The 26,693-nt window shown below is 49.7% G+C and overlaps 1 protein-coding gene across 1 annotated transcript in view; it reads right to left on the bottom strand.

Moving 5' to 3' along the window:
- LOC134936136 (mitochondrial adenyl nucleotide antiporter SLC25A23-like) overlaps positions 1-26,338 on the bottom strand; it is a 34,114-nt gene extending 7,776 nt beyond the window's left edge. Inside the window, exons 1-9 of the mRNA XM_063931053.1 lie at positions 26,026-26,338; positions 23,286-23,412; positions 15,007-15,094; positions 7,869-7,980; positions 3,084-3,242; positions 2,840-2,992; positions 2,575-2,682; positions 2,161-2,328; positions 1,857-2,010 (exon numbers count right to left, since the gene is read on the bottom strand). Coding sequence (XP_063787123.1) covers positions 1,857-2,010; positions 2,161-2,328; positions 2,575-2,682; positions 2,840-2,992; positions 3,084-3,242; positions 7,869-7,980; positions 15,007-15,094; positions 23,286-23,412; positions 26,026-26,181 — 1,225 coding nt within the window. The 5' untranslated portion in view covers positions 26,182-26,338. The remainder of the gene's footprint in view (positions 1-1,856; positions 2,011-2,160; positions 2,329-2,574; positions 2,683-2,839; positions 2,993-3,083; positions 3,243-7,868; positions 7,981-15,006; positions 15,095-23,285; positions 23,413-26,025) is intronic.
- Between the last annotated feature and the right edge of the window lie 355 nt (positions 26,339-26,693).

The raw sequence follows: 26,693 nt of genomic DNA, 5'->3' as shown, positions 1-26,693 counted from the left end.
TTGGCCAAGAAGAGCTTGGTACCCGGAACTTCAAGAAATGATGTCAGAGGACCCATGGCCTCTGCCGCTCAGACAGGACCTGCTGCAGCAGGGGCCCTGTCTGTTCCAAGACTTACCGCGGCTGCGTTTGACGGCATGGCGGTTGAACACCGGATCCTGAAGGAAAAGGGCATTCCGGAGGAAGTCATTCCTACGCTGATTAAAGCTAGGAAAGAAGTAACCGCAAACCATTATCACCGCATATGGCGAAAATATGTTGCGTGGTGTGAGGCCAGGAAGGCCCCAACGGAGGAATTTCAGCTGGGCCGTTTCCTGCACTTCCTACAGTCAGGGGTGACTATGGGCCTAAAATTGGGTTCCATTAAGGTCCAGATTTCGGCTCTATCGATTTTCTTCCAGAGAGAACTGGCTTCACTACCTGAAGTTCAAACTTTTGTTAAGGGAGTGCTGCATATTCAGCCCCCTTTTGTGCCTCCAGTGGCACCTTGGGATCTCAACGTGGTGTTGGATTTCCTAAAGTCACATTGGTTTGAGCCACTTAAAACCGTGGAATTGAAGTATCTCACGTGGAAAGTGGTCATGTTGTTGGCCTTGGCTTCGGCCAGGCGGGTATCAGAATTGGCGGCTTTGTCCTGTAAAAGCCCTTATCTGATTTTCCATATGGATAGGGCAGAATTGAGGACTCGTCCCCAATTTCTCCCTAAGGTGGTATCAGCCTTTCATCTCAACCAACCTATCGTGGTGCCTGCGGCTACTAAAGACTTGGAGGCTTCCAAGTTGTTGGACATAGTCAGGGCCCTGAAAATTTATGTTTCCAGGACAGCTGGAGTCAGAAAGACTGACTCGCTATTTATCCTGTATGCGCCCAACAAGTTGGGTGCACCTGCTTCAAAGCAGACTATTGCTCGCTGGATCTGTAGTACGATTCAGCTTGCACATTCTGCGGCTGGACTGCCGCATCCTAAATCAGTGAAAGCCCATTCCACGAGGAAGGTGGGCTCTTCTTGGGCGGCTGCCCGAGGGGTCTCGGCTCTACAACTTTGCCGAGCAGCTACTTGGTCGGGGTCAAACACGTTTGCTAAATTCTACAAGTTTGACACCCTGGCTGAGGAGGACCTAGAGTTTGCCCATTCGGTGCTGCAGAGTCATCCGCACTCTCCCGCCCGTTTGGGAGCTTTGGTATAATCCCCATGGTCCTTACGGAGTCCCAGCATCCACTTAGGACGTCAGAGAAAATAAGAATTTACTCACCGGTAATTCTATTTCTCGTAGTCCGTAGTGGATGCTGGGCGCCCATCCCAAGTGCGTATTGTCTGCAATACTTGTACATAGTTATTGCCTAACTAAAGGGTTATTGTTGAGCCATCTGTTGAGAGGCTCAGTTGTTCTCATACTGTTAACTGGGTATTGTATCACGAGTTATACGGTGTGATTGGTGTGGCTGGTATGAGTCTTACCCGGGATTCAAAATCCTTCCTTATTGTGTCAGCTCTTCCGGGCACAGTATCCTAACTGAGGTCTGGAGGAGGGTCATAGTGGGAGGAGCCAGTGCACACCAGTAGTCTAAAGCTTTCTTTTAGTTGTGCCCAGTCTCCTGCGGAGCCGCTATTCCCCATGGTCCTTACGGAGTCCCAGCATCCACTACGGACTACGAGAAATAGACTTACCGGTGAGTAAATTCTTATTATATCTGCCCCCCCCCCTCCCCCTGCAGTGCACATGGTTTTGCCCAACGGCTAAAAAAAATCCTGCTGCGATCAACTTGGAATTACCCCCCATGTTTCTACTTTCGTTGCATTTTACACTTTGCCTGTAACGTAAATAGCATAAACTTAGCCCTATAATGCTCCTCTCACCTTGCGCCTGCATGCGCGTCCTGACCAAGGCTAGCGGGTAACTGGCAATTTGCCCACATGTACTGGACACTGTGCCACACGCCAATAACACAAGCACTCCAGGGTCTGCGCTAGTGCCCGCTCGGTACCTCTGTAACCAGGTGTTCTTCAGTGTCTAGGAGGCGGTTAGATGGAGAAAATAAGAAAATAGGGAAGAAAAAAAGAAAAAGAAAATTAGACACAACCTGGACAACGGGCAGAAGACAGATGATCTCACTCATTCCATCGCCGCTTCCACGCATTTCGCCGCCACATGTAAGCTCACCTCATATACTGCCAAGTCAATTCCGGCATATGGCACAATCCCCAGTAGGTTTGGTAGGTAGCCCTTAGAGAATGCTCTGATCCCTTCTGTGCGCAAGATTTGCCGGGCACAATCTGACATCCCTTTGAACTGACCAGTCCGACGGAGAGCCAGACGCACCTTGAGCACCTGTGAGATGAACAAAGGGTGAAACGTGGCACTGTTGTCTTCTGCAACATATCCTCTGCGACGTTGTATTTTATTCATTGTATTTTATAAACCTGAAATACAAAACTGGCCGCCTCATTCACATTTCTGTGGCACTCTCTTAAAAGCTACATGACGCGTTTCTTTCTCTCCATCTCACCACACCAATCCCAATAACTATACAGTACGTTCCCCATCGGCCGCGTTTCTCCGCTCCCCTCTTCTCACCTCCATAGGATAAATCACAGTCTGAGCTATGGCGCCAGCCAGCGACCCAGCGATGAACCGCTCTCTGACCCTCAGCGTTTCATGCTGTCCCCGGATTAATTTCTTAATCTGAGAAAGAATTAGAACACAGTTGAGCACCCACTCGTACCTCAGTCTTGGCGCCTGCAACTTGGAAGACGCGCTAAAGCCACCACTGATCCAACGTAAGGATGAATTGGAACCGCAGAACAGTCATGACCGGCATAACTGCGACGCCACCACTCACCTGCTCGTACGCCATGAATTTGATGGCAGATTCGGGCGCGATCTTCAGGACATTTATTCCGTTTCCACGCCAGAGAGAGCGAATCCCCCCTTCCTCAATCATTTCCTTCAGACCTCTCAGCATGGAGAGCCCCCGAGATTTGGATCCGTGGACCTGTATACAGGTAGAGAGTAATACGGTAAGTAGGTGGACACATGGCGACGTATGGTTTGTTTGTGCCATATAATATACATGGGTATATCACCTGCATGAGGACTTTCAGCCTGTCCAGGGGGGCAGTACCTGTCCTCGACACCGCTCCAGCCACTCCTCCTGCGAGAAGCTGCTTCCACCATGTCCCCGAACGAATCTCCTTCTGAGAGAACTCATCTGGAACGGCCAGCGACTCTCCAATATCCAGGACCTGCGAGTATTTTAAAACACACAGAGTCAGACAGCCGCAGGCTTATACTGTACACATCGATGTATAAGACGTAGGGGCCGATTCAGCATCAGTCACTATTGTGCCCAAATCTCTATTTGGCGACTTCAGCACATGTGTGCATGTGACGTCGCCGGTGCATGCATGCGCAAGGTCTTAAATCGCATTTTCTTCAGAATGCAGTCTAAGTCCTGTCGGGGGGGCAGTGACGTCACGCAGCCATCGGGGCCCTCACCGGGCCCCCCCCCCCCCCCCCCCAACGGTGCGTCGGCGCCCACAAAGTGTTGTGCCGATGCACCGTTTGGGGGAGGGAGCGCGGTCTGGGCAACGCAGACGTGTCCGGGCTGTTTGTGGGGCGGGCCGCGGCAGCTGTGTGATGTCACACACAGCCGCAGCAACCCAAAACATGGCTGCGCAAGCAGGGGGCTACCCTTATCATGCGAGCGCTTCACTGCTGAGTGAAGCTTTCGCAGGTTAGCAAGGAGGGGAAGGGCCCGGCATGCGAGACGGACAACTACAACTCATGCTGATTTAGGCCCATAGCCCAGAGACATGTGATGAACATTCATCAGAAGTCGCATTCACGTAGGTTCTAGAGCAACTTAATAACACATTCCCATAAAGCAAACGTATAAATCACTTTATATGGGACATGATGCCACAGCTTAGCCCCATCCACTGACAAAAACTACACCACAAACAATTGCAATAAGCCTGGGGCTGAGGGGAGGGGCCTCAGGTCCGAACTGCTCCCCCTGCTGGCATCCCCACCGGGTGTGCGGGCAGAATATAAAACGGGGGAATTATACTAAATCCCCCTGACCTGTGCCCTGAATAATACCCTGGTGGCTAGTGGAGCAAACTGCCCAGTAATCAGTGCCAGCGCCTGCGCGGCCCGCCTCCTACGGCCGCGCTGGATCGAGGTAAAGTGCAGCACAGGAGCCCCTTACCTCCCCCTTTTTCTGCGGCCCCGCGATCCCGTAGACGGCGGCGTGTGTGTGACTCACAGTTAGAAGAAGAAGCCTCCGTCTCCGCTGCAGTGACCCGGCAACTCTGGCGCGGGAGTATACAGCGCCGCTGGGGGTGATGGAGCTGCATGCTGAAAAGTCTCTAAGACTCTACCCATAGGCGTGCACAGCACATTTTATTAGGGGGTGCACCGTCGGAGGGGTGTGTCTAGCACCGCCTTTTGGGCATGTTTAGCACCATCTATTGATGGTCAACGCAATATAAAATATCCACCCTTGTACCAATCCTAATAAAGCAGATACATTGTCAGATGTTGTGGTGTGCACCAAACAAACACCCCTGATGGCACTCACTGCAATTACACTGCTCCTCCTCAGCCTGGTCTGGCTCCCACTCTCTTTCTTTCCTATGCAAGCTGCAGCAGCTTACTTACAAGTCAGTCACTCACTGACACTGACAGTCGCAGACTAGTACTGCTGCTGCTGCTGGAAAAACGAGTGACGTGTCAATGCTGCTGCTGACCGCCTGCCAGTATTGAATTTGTCTTCCTAAGAGGAACGCTGGCTGCATGCAGATCCTCATCAGTGGCTGGCGTTGGCATAGCATAGAAGGAGAGAGGTGGGCATGTGGCGGGTGGGCGTACGAGCAGCATGACGTAATCACATCACGCTGTTTTTGAACATGGAGGTGGAGCTGGGAGTTTGAAAGCCGGTGGCAGTGGTAGTGGCATCCGGTCAGTAATGCAGTCCTGACAGGGTGCAGCGCAGAGGGGACAGTATTCAGCCTGCTCGGCGATCGCTGCATCAGGCATGTGAGATCTGGGTGCCAGATATTAGGGGGTGCCTGTGCGCACCAGGCACCCCCCCTGCGCACACCTATGACTCTACCAGCAGCAGCCCTTGAAGTCTTCAAACAGAATCCACTGTTCAGTCTGTGTATAAATACTTTGAAAAATGCTGCTTAAGGCAGCCACCTGTAAAGTGCCTGCATACTGCAAGGCACCAACTTACAAACTGAGCTCACTGGCATGGAGGTGGGGTTATAGAGGAGGCGGCGCTGTGCATCTTGGGAACAGTCAAAAGCTTTGAGCCTGTTGGTGCCTCGGATCAAGATCCTACTCTACACCCCGATGTAATTCCTTGTGGAGCCCAGTGTACCCCACAGCAGAAAGCAGTTTATCTCGCCAAGCCTAGCACCCAGACTCCAGAGTAACCTCACTTGGAAGGAGGCAGTCACCAGATACAAATGCCGTGGGTCCCTGCAGGGCTATTCTCTGGTGATCACGTGTGATTAGCAGAAAATAAACCCTACTCTATAGAAATCACTAAGTGCTACAGGGTAGGGGGGAGGATCGTTCCCTTTCCTGGCTTCAGTAAGCTCAGGGATATGCTGATTTTAAACAGGAGAATCCCTTCTTTCAGAATGATGTGGCCCCTTCATAGTTATACTCTGATGAGCACATATGAAAACATTAAGGAGCCCAGGATGCATGAGAGGTTTTGGAACACTCCTGCTGGCTCCAAGACACTCAGCGTGGGGTAACCTGTATCCAACCAATGCGCCCCTTTAAACGTTACCACCAGATGATAACGGCCTTCAGCGCAGCCGGAGTTTACAGCTCTAGGGATGTGTGTATATGTTTCATTCAAATTACTTACAAATAAACCATCTAATATTATAAGTGCATTATCCAGTGCAGAGTTTATTAGAAACACGTGCACAATCTTGATTTTTGCAGTGCTGGCAAGGCGAATTCATGCAGGAACAAGACCCACAGCGTATAATCAATTGCATCCATCGGGGGACATAGTGGCTAAAATAGCGGTCCCGTCACTGAAGGGGTTAACCTTTTCCAGTAGACTGATTAGGTGACATTTCCCGGTGCTAGACGGCGTTTTGAAACTGCGCCAGGCGCAGTATACAAAATGTTTTAAATGTTAAGTATGGTGCGGTGATACAGAACACCTCCAGTGGCTGCAGCTAGGCGGTGGTTATCCCACCATGTACTGCACAGGGGAAGCGTGCACACAGCCACTGCAGCCGGAATAACTGCCCCGGCTGCAGGGCTATGAGTAGATGCATGCTGCGGGACCGGTAGTGCCCGACTCCCAGTACCCCAGTGCGAAGAGGGGGGCTAGGTGTGACGAACCCTGGACCAGTTACAGGGGCTGTGGCGGCATTCAATTAAACCCAGGGGAAGGGTAAAGATACAGCTGCTGTAGCAAAGACATATTGAAGCCTCCAGGGCTGAGTGCCAAACACTGGGGACCGGAAGTCTAGCTCCCAGCACCACCCAGGCTGTAGGAGAAGGATCCCTGCGCTGAGATACCTTTGAAAAGACTTCAATGAGGTTGAAACGTGTTGGTGGAGGACCAAAGGGAGGTCTTAGATGGTGTGTCTAGACTGATCATTTATGGTTACGCCTTGTTTCTTTGACGCCCATATTAAATCTGGTAGACTTTTCATTTATTGGACACTGCGTAATTGTTTTTATAGGCTGTATGACTGTATATATGGAATAACTGATAATACACTATCAAGTGTTCTTTTAATTTCTCCGACCTGGTCTCCCTGGCAATCCTACAGGAAAGAAAAAAAAACTGGATCTCGGGTGGTGGCATCCAGGCCATTGTTCCATGCACTGATTCTTATCCTCATCCTATGAGTGGAATTCAAATGTTTGAAAAGTCGGTTGGGAGTCTGTCTATTAGATAGGAAAAAAAACACTCCCAACTGACTTTTCGAACATTTGAATTCCCCCAATGAGTGTAATACCATAAGGGGATCACCAGAAGATCCCTACCCATCTGGTGACTGTACATTTCAATTACCCCCGCACTCCCTCACCCACAATGGGTTAACCATGACTATCTGGGACAATAAACTAGCAGAGTGCCCGTATATTGTCAATGGCAGTATCGCTTAATTCATTTCTATTATTTGTGTTTCATTAACTGCTGTTACAACACAGAGCGTGTTCTAGGAAGGGGGAGTGGTTACTGGTAGCACAACCCATTGCTCCGCCTATCAGAACGCCACATGGGGCGGGGACGGCGACTGGTCATCAGTGTCACAGGTGGTAGCCTAGTCCAGGGGCAAGCAACGTGTGGCACTCCAGCTGCTGTGGGACTACACATTCCACTTATGGTGGAATGTGACCAGCCCTGAAAGTGCCCCCCCCCCAAAAAAAAAGGCTCAGCATAGGGGTGGTGAAAGCCTCAGCGGTGAAGGGGTTAAGCAAAAATGGCGCTTCTTGCAAACACTTCTGCTACATATTTACAGAACAGACCTTTTATAAATGAATGCAAATCGGAATTCTACATAGTACATGATGGATTTTCAGCAACCATCCAACAGCAAATCATTGGCATTTGCCAGGAAGGTAGGTGGCATGAAGGTAGGTGTGTGGGGTAGGACTTACCACTTGTACCAATACAAAATAACAGTCACAGCTTGGCAAACAAGGGGCAGAGCAGAAATCTGAGAGTCTATGGTCATTCATTGCTTAGCATAATGATCCTGATGTGTCCCTGCGTCCTGTACTCCGTATTGGAGAAACAGTGCCCCATATATCATATAAGGTTATAGTGAGCGGAACAATAAGTGTCCGCACTCATATATATATATATATATACTCACAGAGGAATGCTTCCAGTAAGTGACCACATCCTCCATATTGTGCAGCGGATTTAGTAGGAAATGATCCCTCCATTCCAACCAGTCGATGGTCAGCGTGCCGTCGCGGTCCATGCTGTGTACACACAACGCACCATTAGGGCAGCACAGATGGTGTAATGGTTAGCATTACTGCCTCACAGCACTGAGGTCATGGGTTCCATTCCCACCATGGCTCTAACCGTGTGGAGTTTGTATATTCTCCACGTACCTGTGTTTCCTCCCACATTCCAAAAATATACTGGTAGGTTAATTGGATCCCAACAAATGAACCCTAGTGTGAATGTGTGTGTGTGTACATGTGATAGGAAATATAGATTGTAAGCTCCTCTGGGGCAGGGACTGATGTGAATGGCCAAATATTCTCTGTAAAGCGCTGTGGATATGTGTGCGCTATATCATACCTCCCAACATGACCCTCTCCAGGAGGGACACAATGCTCTGCTCCTGGGCTTCCCTCTTAATTTATGATTGCTGGCACCTGTGCTGAACAGGTTAATGGATAAGAAAAGTGTTTCAGCACAGGTGATGGCAATCATAAATTAAAGGGCCCTACACATTGGCCGATCCGCCGCCGAGCTGGCCGACAGGCGACCCAGCGGTGGGGGGGGAGTGAAGTTTCTTCACTCCCCCCGTCACCCGGCTGCATTGAAGTGCAGGCAAATATGGACGAGATCGTCCATATTGGCCTGCATGTACAGCCGACGGGGGCCAGCGATGAACGAGCGTGGGGCCGCGCATCGTTCATCGCTGGAGCCTCCACACTGAAAGATATGAACGGTATCTCGTTCATTTATGAACGAGATCGTTCATATCTTTGGCTGATGTCAGCCAGTGTGTAGGGCCTATAAGAGAAAAGTCCAGGAGCAGAGCATTGTGTCCCTCCTGGAGAGGGTCATGTTGGGAGGTATGCTATATAAATAACTGGTAATAAATAAATGATACAATTCTCTGCTATACAGTATAATGTAGAGCAGCAGAATGATCTGTGTAATTCTGACAAGCTCCACTAGATGGCAGTGTTGTGATAGTCTAGCACAGTGGTTTCCAACCTCGCTCTTCAAGGTAACCCAACAATCCAGGTTTTATAGATATCCATGCTTTGGCACAGATTGTTAAATCAAATTGATGTACTAGTTAAATCACCTGTGCTCAGGCATGGTGTTAGGTTCCTTGAGGACAGAGTTTGGGAACCACTGGTTCATCATGTTACAATGTGGCCTTTTGTTGTTTCAAATACTATAAAGATAGATAGATAGATAGATAATAAGAATTTACTCACCGGTAATTCTATTTCTTGTAGTCCGTAGTGGATGCTGGGACTCCGTAAGGACCATGGGGAATAGCGGCTCCGCAGGAGACTGGGCACAACTAAAAGAAAGCTTTAGACTACTGGTGTGCACTGGCTCCTCCCACTATGACCCTCCTCCAGACTTCAGTTAGGATACTGTGCCCGGAAGAGCTGACACAATAAGGAAGGATTTTGAATCCCGGGTAAGACTCATACCAGCCACACCAATCACACCGTATAACTCGTGATACAATACCCAGTTAACAGTATGAGAACAACTGAGCCTCTCAACAGATGGCTCAACAATAACCCTTTAGTTAAACAATAACTATATACAAGTATTGCAGACAATCCGCACTTGGGATGGGCGCCCAGCATCCATTACGGACTACGAGAAATAGAATTACCGGTGAGTAAATTCTTATTTTCTCTGACGTCCTAAGTGGATGCTGGGACTCCGTAAGGACCATGGGGATTATACCAAAGCTCCCAAACGGGCGGGAGAGTGCGGATGACTCTGCAGCACCGAATGGGCAAACTCTAGGTCCTCCTCAGCCAGGGTGTCAAACTTGTAGAATTTAGCAAAAGTGTTTGACCCCGACCAAGTAGCTGCTCGGCAAAGTTGTAGAGCCGAGGCCCCTCGGGCAGCCGCCCAAGAAGAGCCCACCTTCCTCGTGGAATGGGCTTTCACTGATTTAGGATGCGGCAGTCCAGCCGCAGAATGTGCAAGCTGAATCGTACTACAGATCCAGCGAGCAATAGTCTGCTTTGAAGCAGGTGCACCCAACTTGTTGGGCGCATACAGGATAAATAGCGAGTCAGTCTTTCTGACTCCAGCTGTCCTGGAAACATAAATTTTCAGGGCCCTGACTACGTCCAACAACTTGGAAGCCTCCAAGTCTTTAGTAGCCGCAGGCACCACGATAGGTTGGTTCAGGTGAAAAGCTGATACCACCTTTGGGAGAAATTGGGGACGCGTCCTCAATTCTGCCCTATCCATATGGAAAATCAGATAAGGGCTTTTACATGACAAAGCCGCCAATTCTGATACCCGCCTGGCCTAAGCCAAGGCCAACAACATGACCACTTTCCACGTGAGATACTTCAATTCCACGGTTTTAAGTGGCTCAAACCAATGTGACTTTAGGAAATCCAACACCACGTTGAGATCCCAAGGTGCCACTGGAGGCACAAAAGGGGGCTGAATATGCAGCACTCCCTTAACAAAAGTTTGAACTTCAGGTAGTGAAGCCAGTTCTCTCTGGAAGAAAATCGATAGAGCCGAAATCTGGACCTTAATGGAACCCAATTTTAGGCCCATAGTCACCCCTGACTGTAGGAAGTGCAGGAAACGGCCCAGCTGAAATTCCTCCGTTGGGGCCTTCCTGGCCTCACACCACGCAACATATTTTCGCCATATGCGGTGATAATGGTTTGCGGTTACTTCTTTCCTAGCTTTAATCAGCGTAGGAATGACTTCATCCGGAATGCCCTTTTCCTTCAGGATCCGGTGTTCAACCGCCATGCCGTCAAACGCAGCCGCGGTAAGTCTTGGAACAGACAGGGCCCCTGCTGCAGCAGGTCCTGTCTGAGCGGCAGAGGCCATGGGTCCTCTGACATCATTTCTTGAAGTTCCGGGTACCAAGCTCTTCTTGGCCAATCCGGAACAATGAGTATAGTTCTTACTCCTCTTCTCCTTATTATCCTCAGTACCTTTGGTATGAGAGGAAGAGGAGGGAACACATAAACCGACCGGGACACCCACGGTGTCACTAGAGCGTCCACAGCTATCGCCTGAGGGTCTCTCGACCTGGCGCAATATCTTTCTAGCTTTTTGTTTAGGCGGGACGCCATCATGTCCACCTGTGGCCTTTCCCAACGGTTTACAATCAGTTGGAAGACTTCTGGATGAAGTCCCCACTCTCCCGGGTGGAGGTCGTGCCTGCTGAGGAAGTCTGCTTCCCAGTTGTCCACTCCCGGAATGAACACTGCTGACAGTGCTAACACGTGATTTTCCGCCCATTGGAGAATCCTTGTGGCTTCTGCCATCGCCGTCCTGCTTCTCGTGCCGCCCTGTCGGTTTACATGGGCGACCGCCGTGATGTTGTCTGACTGGATCAGTACCGGCTGGTTTTGAAGCAGGGGTTTTGCCTGACTTAGGGCATTGTAAATGGCCCTCAGTTCCAGAATATTTATGTGCAGGGAAGTCTCCTGATTTGACCATAGTCCTTGGAAGTTTCTTCCCTGTGTGACTGCCCCCCAGCCTCGAAGGCTGGCATCCGTGGTCACCAGGACCCAGTCCTGTATGCCGAATCTGCGGCCCTCTTGAAGATGAGCACTCTGCAGCCTCCACAGCAGAGACACCCTGGTCCTTGGAGACAGGGTTATCAGCCGATGCATCTGAAGATGCGATCCGGACCACTTGTCCAACAGGTCCCACTGAAAAGTTCTTGCATGGAACCTGACGAATGGAATTGCTTCGTAGGAAGCTACCATCTTTCCCAGGATCCGCGTGCAGTGATGCACCGACACCTGTTTTGGTTTTAGGAGGCCTCTGACTAGAGATGACAGCTCCTTGGCCTTCTCCTCCGGGAGAAACACTTTTTTCTGTTCTGTGTCCAGAACCATCCCCAGGAACAGTAGACGTGTCGTAGGGACCAGCTGTGACTTTGGAATATTTAGAATCCAGCTGTGCTGTTGTAGCACCTCCCGAGATAGTGCTACCCCTACCAACAACTGCTCCCTGGACCTCGCCTTTATCAGGAGATCGTCCAAGTACGGGATAATTAAAACTCCCTTCTTTCGAAGGAGTATCATCATTTCGGCCATTACCTTGGTAAAGACCCTCGGAGCCGTGGATAGACCGAACGGCAACGTCTGGAATTGGTAATGACAATCCTGTACCACAAATCTGAGGTACTCCTGGTGAGGATGGTAAATGGGGACATGCAGGTAAGCATCCTTGATGTCCAGTGATACCATGTAATCCCCCTCCTCCAGGCTTGCAATAACCGCCCTGAGCGATTCCATCTTGAACTTGAATTTTTTTATATACGTGTTCAAGGATTTCAAATTTAAAATGGGTCTCACCGAACCGTCCGGTTTCGGTACCACAACCATTGTGGAATAGTAACCCCGTCCTTGTTGAAGTAGGGGCACCTTTACTATCACCTGCTGGGAATACAGCTTGTGAATTGCCTCTAACACTGCCTCCCTGGCTGAGGGAGTTTTTGGCAAGGCAGATTTGAGGAAACGGCGGGGGGGAGACGTCTCGAATTCCAGCTTGTACCCCTGAGATACTACTTGAAAGATCCAGGGATCCACCCGTGAGCGAGCCCACTGATCGCTGAAATTTTTGAGACGGGCCCCCACCGTACCTGGCTCCGCCTGTGGAGCCCCAGCGTCATGCTGTGGACTTAGAGGAAGCGGGGGAGGACTTTTGCTCCTGGGAACTGGCTGTATGCTGCAGCTTTTTCCCTCTACCTCTGCCTCTGGGCAGAAAGGACACGCCTTTAACCCGCTTGCCCTTATTGGGCCAAAAGGACTGTACCTGATAATACGGTGCTTTCTTTGGCTGTGAGGGAACATGGGGTAAAAATGTAGACTTCCCAGCTGTTGCTGTGGAAACGAGGTCCGAGAGGCCATCCCCGAACAACTCCTCACCCTTATAAGGCAAAACTTCCATGTGCCTTTTAGAATCTGCATCTCCTGTCCACTGCCGAGTCCATAACCCTCTCCTGGAAGAAATGGACATTGCACTTATTTTAGATGCCAGCCGGCAAATATCCCTCTGTGCATCCCTCATGTATAAGAGTGCGTCTTTAATATGCTCTACGGTTAGCAATATAGTGTCCCTGTCTAGGGTATCAATATTTTCCGACAGGGAATCTGACCACGCAGCTGCAGCACTGCACATCCATGCTGAAGCAATAGCTGGTCTCAGTATAACACCTGTGTGTGTATATATAGACTTCAGGATAGCCTCCTGCTGTCTATCAGCAGATTCCTTCAGGGCGGCCGTATCCGGAGATGGTAGTGCCACCTTCTTTGACAAGCGTGTGAGCGCTTTATCCACCCTAGGGGATGTTTCCCAACGTGACCTATCCTCTGGCGGGAAAGGGTACGCCATTAGTAACCTCTTAGAAATTACCAGTTTCTTATCGGGGGAAGCCCACGCTTCTTCACACACTTCATTTAATTCCTCAGATGGAGGAAAAGCTACTGGTAGTTTTTTCTCTCCAAACATAATACCCTTTTTTGTGGTACCCGGGGTAACATCAGAAATATGCAACACATTTTTCATTGCCTCAATCATATAACGTGTGGCCCTATTGGAAGATACATTAGTCTCATCGTCGTCGACACTGGATTCAGTATCCGTGTCGACATCTGTGTCTGGCATCTGAGGTAGCGGGCGTTTTAGAGCCCCTGATGGCTTTTGAGACGCCTGGGCACGCACAGGCTGAGAAGCCGGCTGTCCCATATTTGGTATGTCGTCAAACCTTATATGCAAGGAGTCGACACTGTCGCGTCATTCCTTCCACAGAACCATCCACTCAGGTGTCGACCCCGCAGGGGGTGACATCACATTTATCGGCATTTGCTCCGCCTCCACATAAGCCTCCTCATCAAACATGTCGACACAGCCGTACAGACACACCGCATACACACAGGGAATGCTCTGACAGAGGACAGGACCCCACAAAGCCCTTTGGGGAGACAGAGAGAGAGTATGCCAGCACACACCAGAGCGCTATATAACACAGGGATCCCACTATAAATGAGTTTTTTCCCTTATAGCTGCTTATATTATATATACTGCGCCTAAATTTAGTGCCCCCCCCCTCTCTTTTTTACCCTTATGTAGCTTGACACTGCAGGGGAGAGCCAGGGAGCGTCCTTCCAGCGGAGCTGTGAGGGAAAAATGGCGCCAGTGTGCTGAGGGAGATAGCCCCGCCCCTTTTCCGGCGGACTTCTCCCGCTTTTTCTGGAATTCTGGCAGGGGTATTTTTACACCTATATAGCCTTCCTGACTATATATGGTGTAGATTTGCCAGCCAAGGTGTATTATATTGCCCTCAGGGCGCCCCCCCCAGCGCCCTGCACCCATCAGTGACCGGAGTGTGAGGTGTGCATGAGGAGCAATGGCGCACAGCTGCAGTGCTGTGCGCTACCTTGTTGAAGACAGAAGTCTTCTGCCGACGATTTTCCGGAACACTTCTTGCTTCTGGCTCTGTAAGGGGGACGGCGGCGCGGCTCCGGGAACGAACATCAAGGTCGGGTCCTGTGGTCGATCCCTATGGAGCTAATGGTGTCCAGTAGCCTAAGAAGCCCAAGCTACCACCAGTTAGGTAGGTTCGCTTCTTCTCCCCTTAGTCCCTCGCTGCAGTGAGCCTGTTGCCAGCAGATCTCACTGTAAAATAAAAAACCTAAATATACTTTCTTTCTAGGAGCTCAGGAGAGCCCCTAGTGTGCATCCAGCTCAGCCGGGCACAAGATTCTAACTGAGGTCTGGAGGAGGGTCATAGTGGGAGGAGCCAGTGCACACCAGTAGTCTAAAGCTTTCTTTTAGTTGTGCCCAGTCTCCTGCGGAGCCGCTATTCCCCATGGTCCTTACGGAGTCCCAGCATCCACTTAGGACGTCAGAGAAAGATAGATAGATAGATAGATAGATAGATAGATAGATAGATAGATAGATAGATAGATAGATAGATAGATAGATATGACATTTTAGTGTGGCATTTGTAAACCTATTGAATACCACCCCACCCCCAATAGTCCCACCTCACACCAGGACGTCCCAGCTCTCACCTCTGCAGGATTTTTTGGGCCTGGTCCAGCGTGATATGGACCCCGAGACCGTGAAAACAATCTTGTATCTCGGAGACATCGATGCGACCTGGACGGCACAAAGCAGAGAGAAAGGCTTTTTTGTTTGCAGTAGTCAGGACATGTAAGGCTTGTTCACACATCGGTGTACATGCGGTGCAGTTCTACCGCGACATGTACATTCCTATAACAAATCCTGCACAATAGTGATTCCCAAACTCTGGGCCTAATTCAGATCTGATCTTAGATGTGCTAAATTAAACACATCTACGATCAGTCACGGCGGCGATGCTTTTGCACTTAGCCAGTAGCTCTCTGCCAGCACAGCTCCTGCGCGCTGGCAGGCTGCTATCCTCCGTCACACAGCCGCCGTGCCCCCCCCCCCAACGGTCTGTACACACCTGCGTTGTCTGGAACGGGCCCCACCAATGGCTCACGCCCACTCCCGCTCTGCGATCGCCTCTTCCTATCAATCAGGCAGTGTTTTCCTAATGACTGTCTATCTAATAACTGCGTCTGCACGGAGGTTCTTTAAAAATAGGAGTTTAATTACCTACTGGTAAATCCTTTTCTCGTAGTCCAGAGGATACTGGGGTCCATTTAGTACCATGGGGTATAGACAGGTCCACTAGGAGCCATGGGCACTTTCAGAATTTGATAGTGTGGGCTGGCTCCTCCCTCTATGCCCCTCCTACCAGACTCAGTCTAGGAAACTATGCCCAAGAAGACGGACATACTTTGAGAGAAGGATATAAAGAATAGTGGTGAGATTCCGAACCAGCACACACAACAAGAGGAAAGTCATGCTAACCAAACCTGAAACAGGAACAGCAACAGCTGAACCAATAACAATACTTAACCAAGTAACAGTGCAGGAAACACGAAGCATCGGGCAGGCGCCCAGTATCCTCTATGGACTACGAGAAAAGGATTTACCGGTAGGTAATTAAAATCCTATTTTCTCTTATGTCCTAGAGGATACTGGGGTCCATTTAGTACCATGGGGATGTACCAAAGCTCCCAAACCAGGTGGGAGAGTGCTGAGGTTCCTGCAGAACTGATTGATCAAACTAAAGGTCCACAGAGGCCAAAGTATCAAACTTGTAGAACTTAGCAAACGTGTTGGAACCTGACCAAGTAGCCGAGACACCCCGGGTGGCCGCCCAGGAAGAACCCACCGACCGAGTAGAGTGGGCCTGTACAGATTTTGGACATGGCAAACTTGCCGTGGAATAAGCATGCTGGGTAGTAAGTTTGATCCAGCGTGCAATAATCTGCTTAGAAGCAGTACACCCAATCTTATTGGGATCAAAAAGAACAAACAGCGAGTCCGTCTTTCTGTGACGAGCTGTTCTTTTCACATACACCTTCAAAGCCCTCACAACATGCAAAGACTTTGAAGTAGCAGAGGTGTCGGTAACAACCAGAACCACAATATGTTGGTTGATGTGAAACGCAGACACCACCTTAGGAAGAGATTGCTGACGAGTTCTGAGTTCAGCTCTGTCCTCTTAGAAAATCAAATAGGGACTTTTTTTGAGACAAAGCTCCCAGCTCCGACACACGTCTTGCTGAAGCCAAGGCCAACAGTGTGACGGTCTTCCACGTAAGATATTTTACGTCCACCTCCTGTAACGGCTCAAACCAGTCCGATTGGAGGAAATGCAGCACCACATCGAGATCCCAAGGTGTCGTGGGAGGCACGAAGAGAGGTTGGATGTGTAGAACACCTTTCAAGAACGTCTGGACCTCAGGGAGAGAAGCCAACTGTTTCTGAAAGAAAATGGACAAGGCCGAAATCTGGACTTTTATGAAGCCCAGACGTAGGCCCACATCCATTCCAGCTTGTAGAAAAAGCAGGAAACGTCCCAGATGGAATTCCACCACAGAAAATTTTCTGCTCTCACACCAAGAGACGTATTTCTTCCAAATACGATGGTAATGCTTAGACATTACCCCTTTCCTGGCTTGGAACATAGTCAGGATAACCTTGTTAGGGATTCCTCTCCTGGCTAGAATCAGCCATTCAACTTCCATGCTGTCAAAAGCAGCCGCGGTAAGTCCTGATAGACGAATGGGCCCTGATGCAGAAGAACCTCGCGAAGAGGTAGAGGCCACGGATCTTCGAGGAGCATCTCCAGAAGGTCCGCGTACCAGGCCCTTCTTGGTCAGTCCAGAGCAATTAGAATTGCTTGAACCTTTTCACTTTTTATTATTTTTCGAATTCTTGGGATCAGAGGAAGCGGAGGAAACACGTACACCATCTGATAGACCCATGGAGTCGTCAGGGCGTCGACCGCCACTGCATGTGGGTCTCTCGACCTGGAACAATACCGCTTAAGCTTCTTGTTGAGACAAGAGGCCATCATGTCGACCTGTGGGTATCCCCATCGACTTGTCAAGCATCTGAACACTTCCAGGTGAAGGCCCCACTCCCCCGGGTGCAGGTGGTGTCTGCTGAGGAAGTCTGCTTCCCAGTTGTCTACTCCCGGAATTAAGACAGCTGACAACGCCACAGCGTATCTCTCTGCCCAGAGGAGAATCCTTGACACCTCTGACATTGCTGCTCTGCTTTTCGTTTCCTCCCTGCCGGTTTTTGTACGTTACTGCCGTCACATTGTCCGACTGGACCTGAATGGCCCGATCTTGAAGAAGATATGAGGCCTGCAGAAGGGCGTTGTATACGGCCCTAAGTTCCAGAATGTTGATTGGAAGGACGACTTCCTGACTTGACCATCTTCCCTGAAACTGCACTCCCTGAGTGACGTTTCCCCAACCACTGAGGCTTGCGTCTGTGGTTAGCAGAATCCAGTTCTGAATTCCGAACCTCCGACCCTCGACGAGGTGAGAAGTCTGTAACCACCACAGAAGGGAGATCCTGGCTTTTGGCGACAGACGGATCCTCTGGTGCATATGTAGATGGGATCCGGACCATTTGTCCAACAGATCGAGTTGGAAGGGTCTTGCGTGAAACCTTCCGTATTGAAGAGCCTCGTAAGAGGCCACCATTTTCCCCAGAAGGCGAATGCACAGACGCACCGATATCCTGGTTGGCTTAAGGACATCACGAACCATCGACTGGATTACTAATGCCTTTTCCAATGGAAGGAACACCTTCTGCGACTCCGTATCCAGTATCATTCCCAGGAATGGAAGCCTCCGTGTTGGCTCTAGGTGAGATTTCGGAAAGGTTCAGAACCCACTCCTGATCCTGGAGTAGTTTGGTTGAGAGAGCAATGCTGTCCAGCAACCTTTCCCTGGACGGTGCTTTTATCAGATCGTCCAGGTACACAATTATGTTCACTCCCTGTTTGCGGAGTAGAAACATCATCTCTGCCATCACCTTGGTGAATACCCTCGGTGCCGTGGAGAGACCAAATGGCAGGGCCTGGAACTGGTAGTGACAGTCCTGCAGTGCAAACTGTAGATAAGCCTGATGAGGCGGCCAAATCGGAATATGAAGGTACGAATCCTTGATATCCAGAGACACTAGGAATTCCCCCTCCTCCAGACCCGAGATCACCACTCTCAGAGACTCCATCTTGAATTTGAACACTCATAAGTACGGGTTCAACGGCTTGAGGTTCAAAATCGGCCTTACCGAACCGCACAGTTTTGGCACTACAAATAAGTTGGAATAGTACCCCTTGTTTAACTGATGAGGTGGAACTGGAACAATGACGTGAGTCTGTACCAGTTTTTGGATGGCATGTTGTACTCGTGAAACTAGCAAGTCTGATTTGAAGAATCTGTGAGGTGGGAGCTCTTGGAACTCAAGTCTGTAGCCCTGGGAAATAAGATTTATGACCCAGGGATCCTGGCACAAATTTGACCAGATCTGACTGAAGAATTGTAGGGGTGCTCCCACGGGACAGTCTATCAGGCATTGCGGTCCACCGTCATGCTGAAGTCTTTGAGGAAGCAGATCCTGAGCTCTGATCCTGAGCACCTGCCTTTGCTGGTTTGCATGGTTTACCTCTTGCGCCGCTGGAGGACGTAGAAGCACATCTGGATTTGCCCTTGAACTTGGCCGTCCGAAAGGACTGTAACTTAGAAGCTGAATAAGTCTTCTTGGTTGGGTGGGGGGGGTTGCGGAAGGAAGATACGTAGACTTACCAGCAGTAGCTGTGGAGATACATTTGTCTAATTCATCTCCGAACAAGGCCTCACCTGTGAATGGTAGGCCTTCCACGCCTTTCTTGGATTCTGCGTCAGCAGTCCACTGGCGTAGCCACAAGCCCCTGCGTGCCGACACTGCCATAGCGGTGATGCGTGCGTTAAGCACTCCTATTTCCTTTATGGCTTCCACCATAAAGTTCGCAGAGTCCTGTATATGCTGCAGGAGTAAGACAACATCCCCCCTAGATAAGAAATCCAACCCCTCAGTTAGGTTACCTGACCATTTAGCAATGGCTTTTGTGATCCACGCACATGCAATTGTGGGTCTCTGGGCCACCCCAGCCGCTGTGTACAATGATTTAAGTGTAGTCTCAATTTTACGATCAGCCGTGTCTTTCAGGGAGGCTGCACCAGGAACAGGCAATACAATTTTACGTGACAGCCTAGAGACTGATGCGTCCACTATCGGTGGATTTTCCCATTTTTTCCTATCCTACAGAGGAAAAGGATAAGATTAGAGCAACCTTTTAGGGATCTGAAACTTCTTATCAGGATTAACCCATGATTCTGCGAACAATTCGTATTCAATTCCTTTGACGCAGGAAAAGTGACTGAGGACTTCTTTTTTACATTAAAATAAGATTCCTCACACTCTTCTGACACCTTATCAGGAATATGCAGAACTTTTCTGATAGCCTCTACAAGAGCCTCTATTCCCTGTGACAGAGCTGCATTCCCCCCCCCCCCCCCCCCCCCTCCTCCTCTGAGTCCACCTCTCCCTCCTCCATGTCTGACCTGTTGGCGTCAGAGTCAGACTGCAGGACATGGGCCAGAGATCACTTTTGCGGACAAATGGGAGGTGACTGAGATGCTGTTTTGAGGACTTAGTCTCTGTCCATAAACTCATCCACAGTTTGTTTTAAGTATTGCGTCTCTTTCTCAATTTTGCAGAAAGAGTTGAGATCATTCCCTTAAGAGAATTAACCCATTCCGGTTCAGCCCCGCTAGCCTGTGAACCCTGAGTACCCAGTAGTGAGCCCCCCGGTGAAGAGGAACACTCCACTGTACAAGACATGCACTCTCTACCTGACATAATGTAATGTGACAGCACACACACACACACACACAGGAAAGGTTAAGCACAATTAACCCACAAAGAGCCCTTCAGGGAGATACAGAGTTGTTTGGAGCCAGCCCCCACCGCGCCCTTATCGCTAATGCAGAGCTTAGCCAGGTTGCAGACCATGTACCCTGATAGGGGACTTAGTACACCAATAATCGTTCCCCCCCGCTATGACCCCCTGGTACCGCTGAGGTAATCCGGAGTCACACTGGAGGAGCTGCGCGTCCCTGTCCTGTCAGCGTCTGTGTCCACTGCAGAGGGAAAATGGCGCTGGTGAGCTGCTGGATCCTCTCATAGTGAAGGCCTGCCCCTTCAAAGGCGTGCGGTCTTCTCGCTTTTTTTTATACTGGCTGAGGTAATCTGGTGCTTAAAATGGAGTAAACCGTTTTAAGGCTGTTTTTGCCAGTGTGGGTACTGTGTACAGTGTACTGAGACGCAGCTGTGTACGGTGTCTGGAGACGCATTCCGCCCCGTGTAGAAGCCATGCGTCTCCATACCCTCATGCCGCCATTATGGCCGGTGACCCACTAGCTGGCTCAGTACTCACCACTCTTCATTCTTCTGGCTCTGATAGGGGTGGCGGCGTGCTGCGGGACTGTACGTTCGCCATGGTGGGGCTTGCGAATAGGTCCCTCAGGAGCTTAGTGTCCTGTCAGCGGGGAACGGGACCATTAACCCTTCAAGAGGTTGGGCCATTCCCCCCCACCCCCAGTCCCACGAAGCAGGCAGGCTGGTGCCATCCAGTCCTGCCTGAAAATAGCAAACATAACATAAATGCAGAAAACGCTTCAGGAGCTTCCTTCAGCGTGACCGCCTCCTCTGGGCACATTTTCTAAACTGAGTCTGGTAGGAGGGGCATAGAGGGAGGAGCCATCCCACACTATCAAATTCTTAAAGTGCACATGGCTCCTAATGGACCCGTCTATACCCCATGGTACTAAAGGGACCCCAGTATCCTCTAGGACGTAAGAGAAAAAAAAACTGCTTTACATGAAGTCGGGTGACATAGAGGGGCATGTCCGGGGGCATATTCAGTTAGTCACGGGGATTACCCAGCGGCTAACTGTCTCTCTGGACCTATTCAGTCAGCGTTGCTTCCCTGCAAGTTACACCCCAGAGAATGCACTTTGGGGGTAATTCTGAGTTGATTGCAGCAGGATTTTTGTTAGCAGTTGGGCAAAATCATGTGCACTGCAGGGGGGGGGGGGGGGGGGGCAGATATAACATCTGCAGAGAGAGTTAGATTTGGGTGGGTTATTTTGTTTCTGTGCAGGGTAAATACTGGCTGCTTTATTTTTACACTGCAATTTAGATTGCAGATTGAACACACCCCACCCAAATCTAACTCTCTCTGCACATGTTATATCTGTCCCCCTGCAGTGCACATGAGGGGTAATTCCAAGTTGATCGCAGCAGGATTTTTGTTAGCAATTGGGCAAAACCATGTGCACTGCAGGGGAGGCAGATATAACATGTGCAGAGAGAGTTAGATTTGGGTGGGGTGTGTTCAATCTGCAATCTAATTTGCAGTGTAAAAATAAAGCAGCCAGTATTTACCCTGCACAGAAATAAAATAACCCACCCAAATCTAACTCTTTCTGCACATGTTATATCTGCCCCCCCTGCAGTGCCCATGGTTTTGCCCAACTGCTAACAAAAATCCCGCTGCGATCAACTCAGAATTAGTGCATTTCTCCTCCCATCTTTAGTGGTAAACCGCTATATTGCATCACGCACAATCTAGAGGTTAACGTACGCTACCTGTGGCTTTACCACGCAGGGAAATAGACAATTTCTTGAATATCTCCAGGCGTTAAACTCAGAGCTTTACCCGCGCGGTAACCCCGTGGATAACTGAATCTGCCCCCTGGAGATTTCTGATCCATACATATTTTTTAGGGCTGATCTGTTCATCACGCACCAGAAACCACTGCGTTCTTAGAACACCCATTAGCATCTTCACTTGCGTATGAGACATTACTTTTCTTATATATTTGTTTTTACCGCAGGTCAACACATGAAAAACGTCAACAACAATTAGCTGAATGCTAGTAATAGTACCCGTCCAGTGCCAGTGGGTATATGGCCTTTGTGTAGTTAAGATTGTGAAATCCTGGCTCCCGTCCCAGCTCCTTACCTTGGAAAAGTCTACTCCTGACCTTGCATCTCAAAGCCAAAGATAAGATTGTGACTCACAGACAGAAACCTCGCGCCAAAACGCAGAGCGGAACGCAACGCAGCCGTAACTGCTACCGCATTATCTGCACGGAACTAAATGCTGCGGTCGAACTGCCACCGTCCACACGTTTGGTCTCACAGCCGCCACAATCATCACCAGTATTCAGATACATCATCCCAGACGTATCTGAATACTGGTATATTTACAAGTACGCCCATCTCTGCACAAGCCGCAAGTCAGTCATCACACGCTAGCTCAGGTGCCCGTTACCACCTAGTTTCACCCCCCTTCAGCAGCACGCGGACGTGCGACAAAGTTAAAAAACAATTCTGAACCACCCGTAGTGCATCCACTCAGACAACGCTACAAAGCCGCGCAAGATCTGTACGCAACACTGAGAACAATGGCACTTGCTCCTGAAAAAATGGTCAAGTGCCACTGACTTGAGGCGGCAGTCACAAAAATATGGCAGTGCTCCAGGAGCAACTTCTGAACCACTCCTTTTCTCTGGATTGCACCCTCTTCATAACCAGCTAGACTGAGAGTACCTGCTGCAGCCTACCCTGGGACATATAAGCAGACAATCTAATAGACAGCTACATATCCCAATAAAGAACGGGCAAAGCCATGCCATTGGTTAGGAGTTAGTGTCCTATCTTCAGCACAGCCGCCTGCATAGTTTCTCTACCCTGGCTGGACGTGACACCCTGTACTGTCGCTGCTGGACAGACGTCACAGACGAGGACCCCCGTGACCCCAGCTATCGCTTTCACTCTCTACGTGTTGTGTGTGTACGTGGGCCCAGAGATGTCTAGAATTGCGGATGCGTTATATATACACCATCATTGTTGCGATCCAAGCTGTTGAACATGATGAGCAGGCGTTTCTCTCGCTCCTCGAGGTATCGTGTGAACTCCTCAAAGTCCAGCTGTCCGTCCTGATCAGTGTCCCCGGCTCGCAGGATCTCCTGAGCAAACACAGGGAAGATGACGTGAATGATACTGTACATGCAAACACAAGAGCGACACCACATCCCGGCATACCCTGACTTAGTCTACTTGTTGGGGTATGCTAAAACTGTGGCAGGGCATGCTGGGATATGTGGTTCCACACAGCTAGAGGGCCACATGTTAAACTATATGCAGTTACCTAGATTTTAAATGTCGACATCAAAATGTGGACATGCAAAATAAAGACATCTAGTTAGACGTTATGGTGTCTACATTAGGACTGTCTATATCCCCACTGTGGACATAACATATCCCATTGCAAACATTGGGGCAGATGTATTAACCTGGATAAGGCATAAGGAAGTGATAAACCAGTGATAAGTGCAAGGTGATAAAGGCACCAGCCAATCAGCTCCAATATGCAAATTGACAGTTAGGAGCCGATTGGCTGGTGCGTTTATCACCTTGCCCTTATCACTGGTTTATCACTTCCTTATGCCTTCTCCAGGTTAATACATCTGCCTCATTAGGTCGACCACTATTGGTCAACATGTATTAGGTCAACATGAGTTTTTCACATTTTTAAAAAAAAATTTAACTTTTTCATACTTTACAATCCACGTGGACTACGACTAGGAATAGTAACCTGAACTGAGCGCAGCGGAACGACCGCGTCGACCTATTTCAGGTGTCGACCTAGTTACTGTTGACCCTATGATCCACACCCGGGCACAGAGAGGTCCTGCAGGAGGCTGAGAAAGGCGGATACCAGAGGTGACCGCGCAGGTCAGCGGTGAGACTGGGAGGGTGTGAGGGTTCTGAAACAAGGGGCGAGATGTATGAAGGGAGACGACGCTCTTGAGGGCGAGACATTTGAATTAGCTTCCGCAGTGCACCGGGGACGACCACACATGAGAAGGGTGCGTGGATCCAGCTCAGATGGGGCACCGTGCTATATGGCCTTAAAGATCTACTACCGACACACTGGAAAACACCAAAACTTTGCTTCACCCTCTTAGGGCGAGATTTAATGACACGCCAGCAGCTCGCATTGCAGGCTTACCGGCCAGTCACGGCAGCCGGATTCTGCTCACACCGCCACAGGCTGCCGGCCGGCTCAGCCTTCTGAGATTCCGTGACTAACTGTATCCAGCCCTTAATATGACACGCAACCAGCTGTTGTGGAACTACAAGTCACAGCATTCCTTCCTGGTAATGGTTTGTCTTTTCTGATTTAAATAAATGAGTATGCTGAGCGGAAGCTCTGCATTGTGGCTGTATGGCAGCATTATACAGCGGTCCTGAGTATCATACCTGCCAACATGACCATCTCCAGGAGGGACACAATGCTCTGCTCCTGGACTTTTCTCTTACTGTATGATTGCCAGCACCTGTGGTGAAACACTTTTCTTATCAATTACCCTGTTCAATACAGGTGCCGGCAATCATAAATTAAGAGGAAAGTCCAGAAGCAGAGCATGATGTCCCTCCTGGAGAGGATCATTGGGAAGTATGGAGTATCACTCACTGGCTCTGCACTGTGGCTGTATGGCAGCATTTTACAGCAGTACTGAGTATCACTCACTGGCTCTGCACTGTGGCTGTATGGCAGCATTATACAGCAGTACTGAGTATCACTCACTGGCTCTGCACTGTGGCTGTATGGCAGCATTTTACAGCAGTACTGAGTATCACTCACTGGCTCTGCACTGTGGCTGTATGGCAGCATTATACAGCAGTACTGAGTATCACTCACTGGCTCTGCACTGTGGCTGTATGGCAGCATTATACAGCAGTGCTGAGTATCACTCACTGGCTCTGCACTGTGGCTGTATGGCAGCATTATACAGCAGTGCTGAGTATCACTCACTTGTTCTGCATTGCATTATACAGCAGTACTGAGTATCACTCACTGGCTCTGTATTGTGGCTGTATGGCAGCATCATAGAGCGGTACTGAGTATCACTCACTGGCTCTGTATTGTGGCTGTATGGCAGCATTATACAGCAGTGCTGAGTATCACTCACTGGCTCTGTATTGTGGCTGTATGGCAGCATTATACAGCAGTGCCGAGTATCACTCACTGGCTCTGTATTGTGGCTGTATGGCAGCATTATACAGCAGTGCTGAGTATCACTCACTGGCTCTGCATTGTGGCTGTATGGCAGCATTATATAGCAGTACTGAGTATCACTCACCGGCTCTGCATTGTGGCTGTATGGCAGCATTATACGGCGGTACTGAGTATCACTCACTGGCTCTGTACTGTGGCTGTATGGCAGCATTATACAGCAGTACTGAGTATCACTCACTTGCTCTGCATTGCATTATACAGCGGTACTGAGTATCACTCACTTGCTCTGCATTGCATTATACAGCAGTACTGAGTATCACACACTAGCTCTGCATTGTGGCTGTATTGCAGCATTATACAGCAGTACTGAGTATCACTCACTTGCTCTGCACTGTGGCTGTATGGCAGCATTATACAGTAGTACTGAGTATTACTCACTGGCTCTGCACTGTGGCTGTATGGCAGCATTATACAGCAGTACTGAGTATCAGTCACTTGCTCTGCACTGTGGCTGTATGGCAGCATTATACAGCAGTAGTACAATACTATCACTCACTTGCTCTGCATTGTGGCAGGGTCTCATCCCCAGGGCTGCCAGTCCTTCCCGTAGCTCGTTGATATCCACATGCCCATCTTGGTTGGAGTCCATCTGCTGGAAGAGCCTGGCGTACCTCTCCTCTCTCTCCGGGTCCCTGGCCTCCGGACCCTCCATGTTGTGTGTGGGAGACGGAAGCCTGTGGCCCCTGGGGGCCTATGCCGGCTCCGGCTCTCAACCTGCAACACGCTTAGCTGTGTAAACCAGCAGAGTGTAATGTCTGTGTGTCGGGCCCGCCCGCATCGGATGTGCAGCAGCTCCCACATAGGGTGTGTTGGTAGCAGCGCTGATAGTAGGGCAAGACTGTGGGACTACATGGCGCAGCATGGTTCACCAGCCTCTGGCAGGGCACGCAGGGACTTGTTGTTCCGCACCAGCTGGCCGCCCACTCGCTGTAGGTTGTGTACTGTGCCTTGTGTAACATGAGAATGACTGTGTCACAATGTAGCTATTGTTGCACAGTGGTCAGGTGTGCTGTCAGTCAGGTTGCACTTTCATGTAACAAAATGTCCAGGGATTACAATATGGAAGTGGAATAAAGCTGGTGCACTGATATACAGGGGGGATTACTGTAATTAGCCATCTAATGATGGGTTGTACTAGTGGCAGGCTGGCAGGATGCCATTACA

The sequence above is a fragment of the Pseudophryne corroboree genome, chromosome 6 (assembly GCF_028390025.1).
Source record: "Pseudophryne corroboree isolate aPseCor3 chromosome 6, aPseCor3.hap2, whole genome shotgun sequence".
Classification (NCBI taxonomy): domain Eukaryota; kingdom Metazoa; phylum Chordata; class Amphibia; order Anura; family Myobatrachidae; genus Pseudophryne; species Pseudophryne corroboree.
Note: the sequence above shows the minus strand (reverse complement) of the source record. Positions and strands in the feature narration are given on the sequence as shown.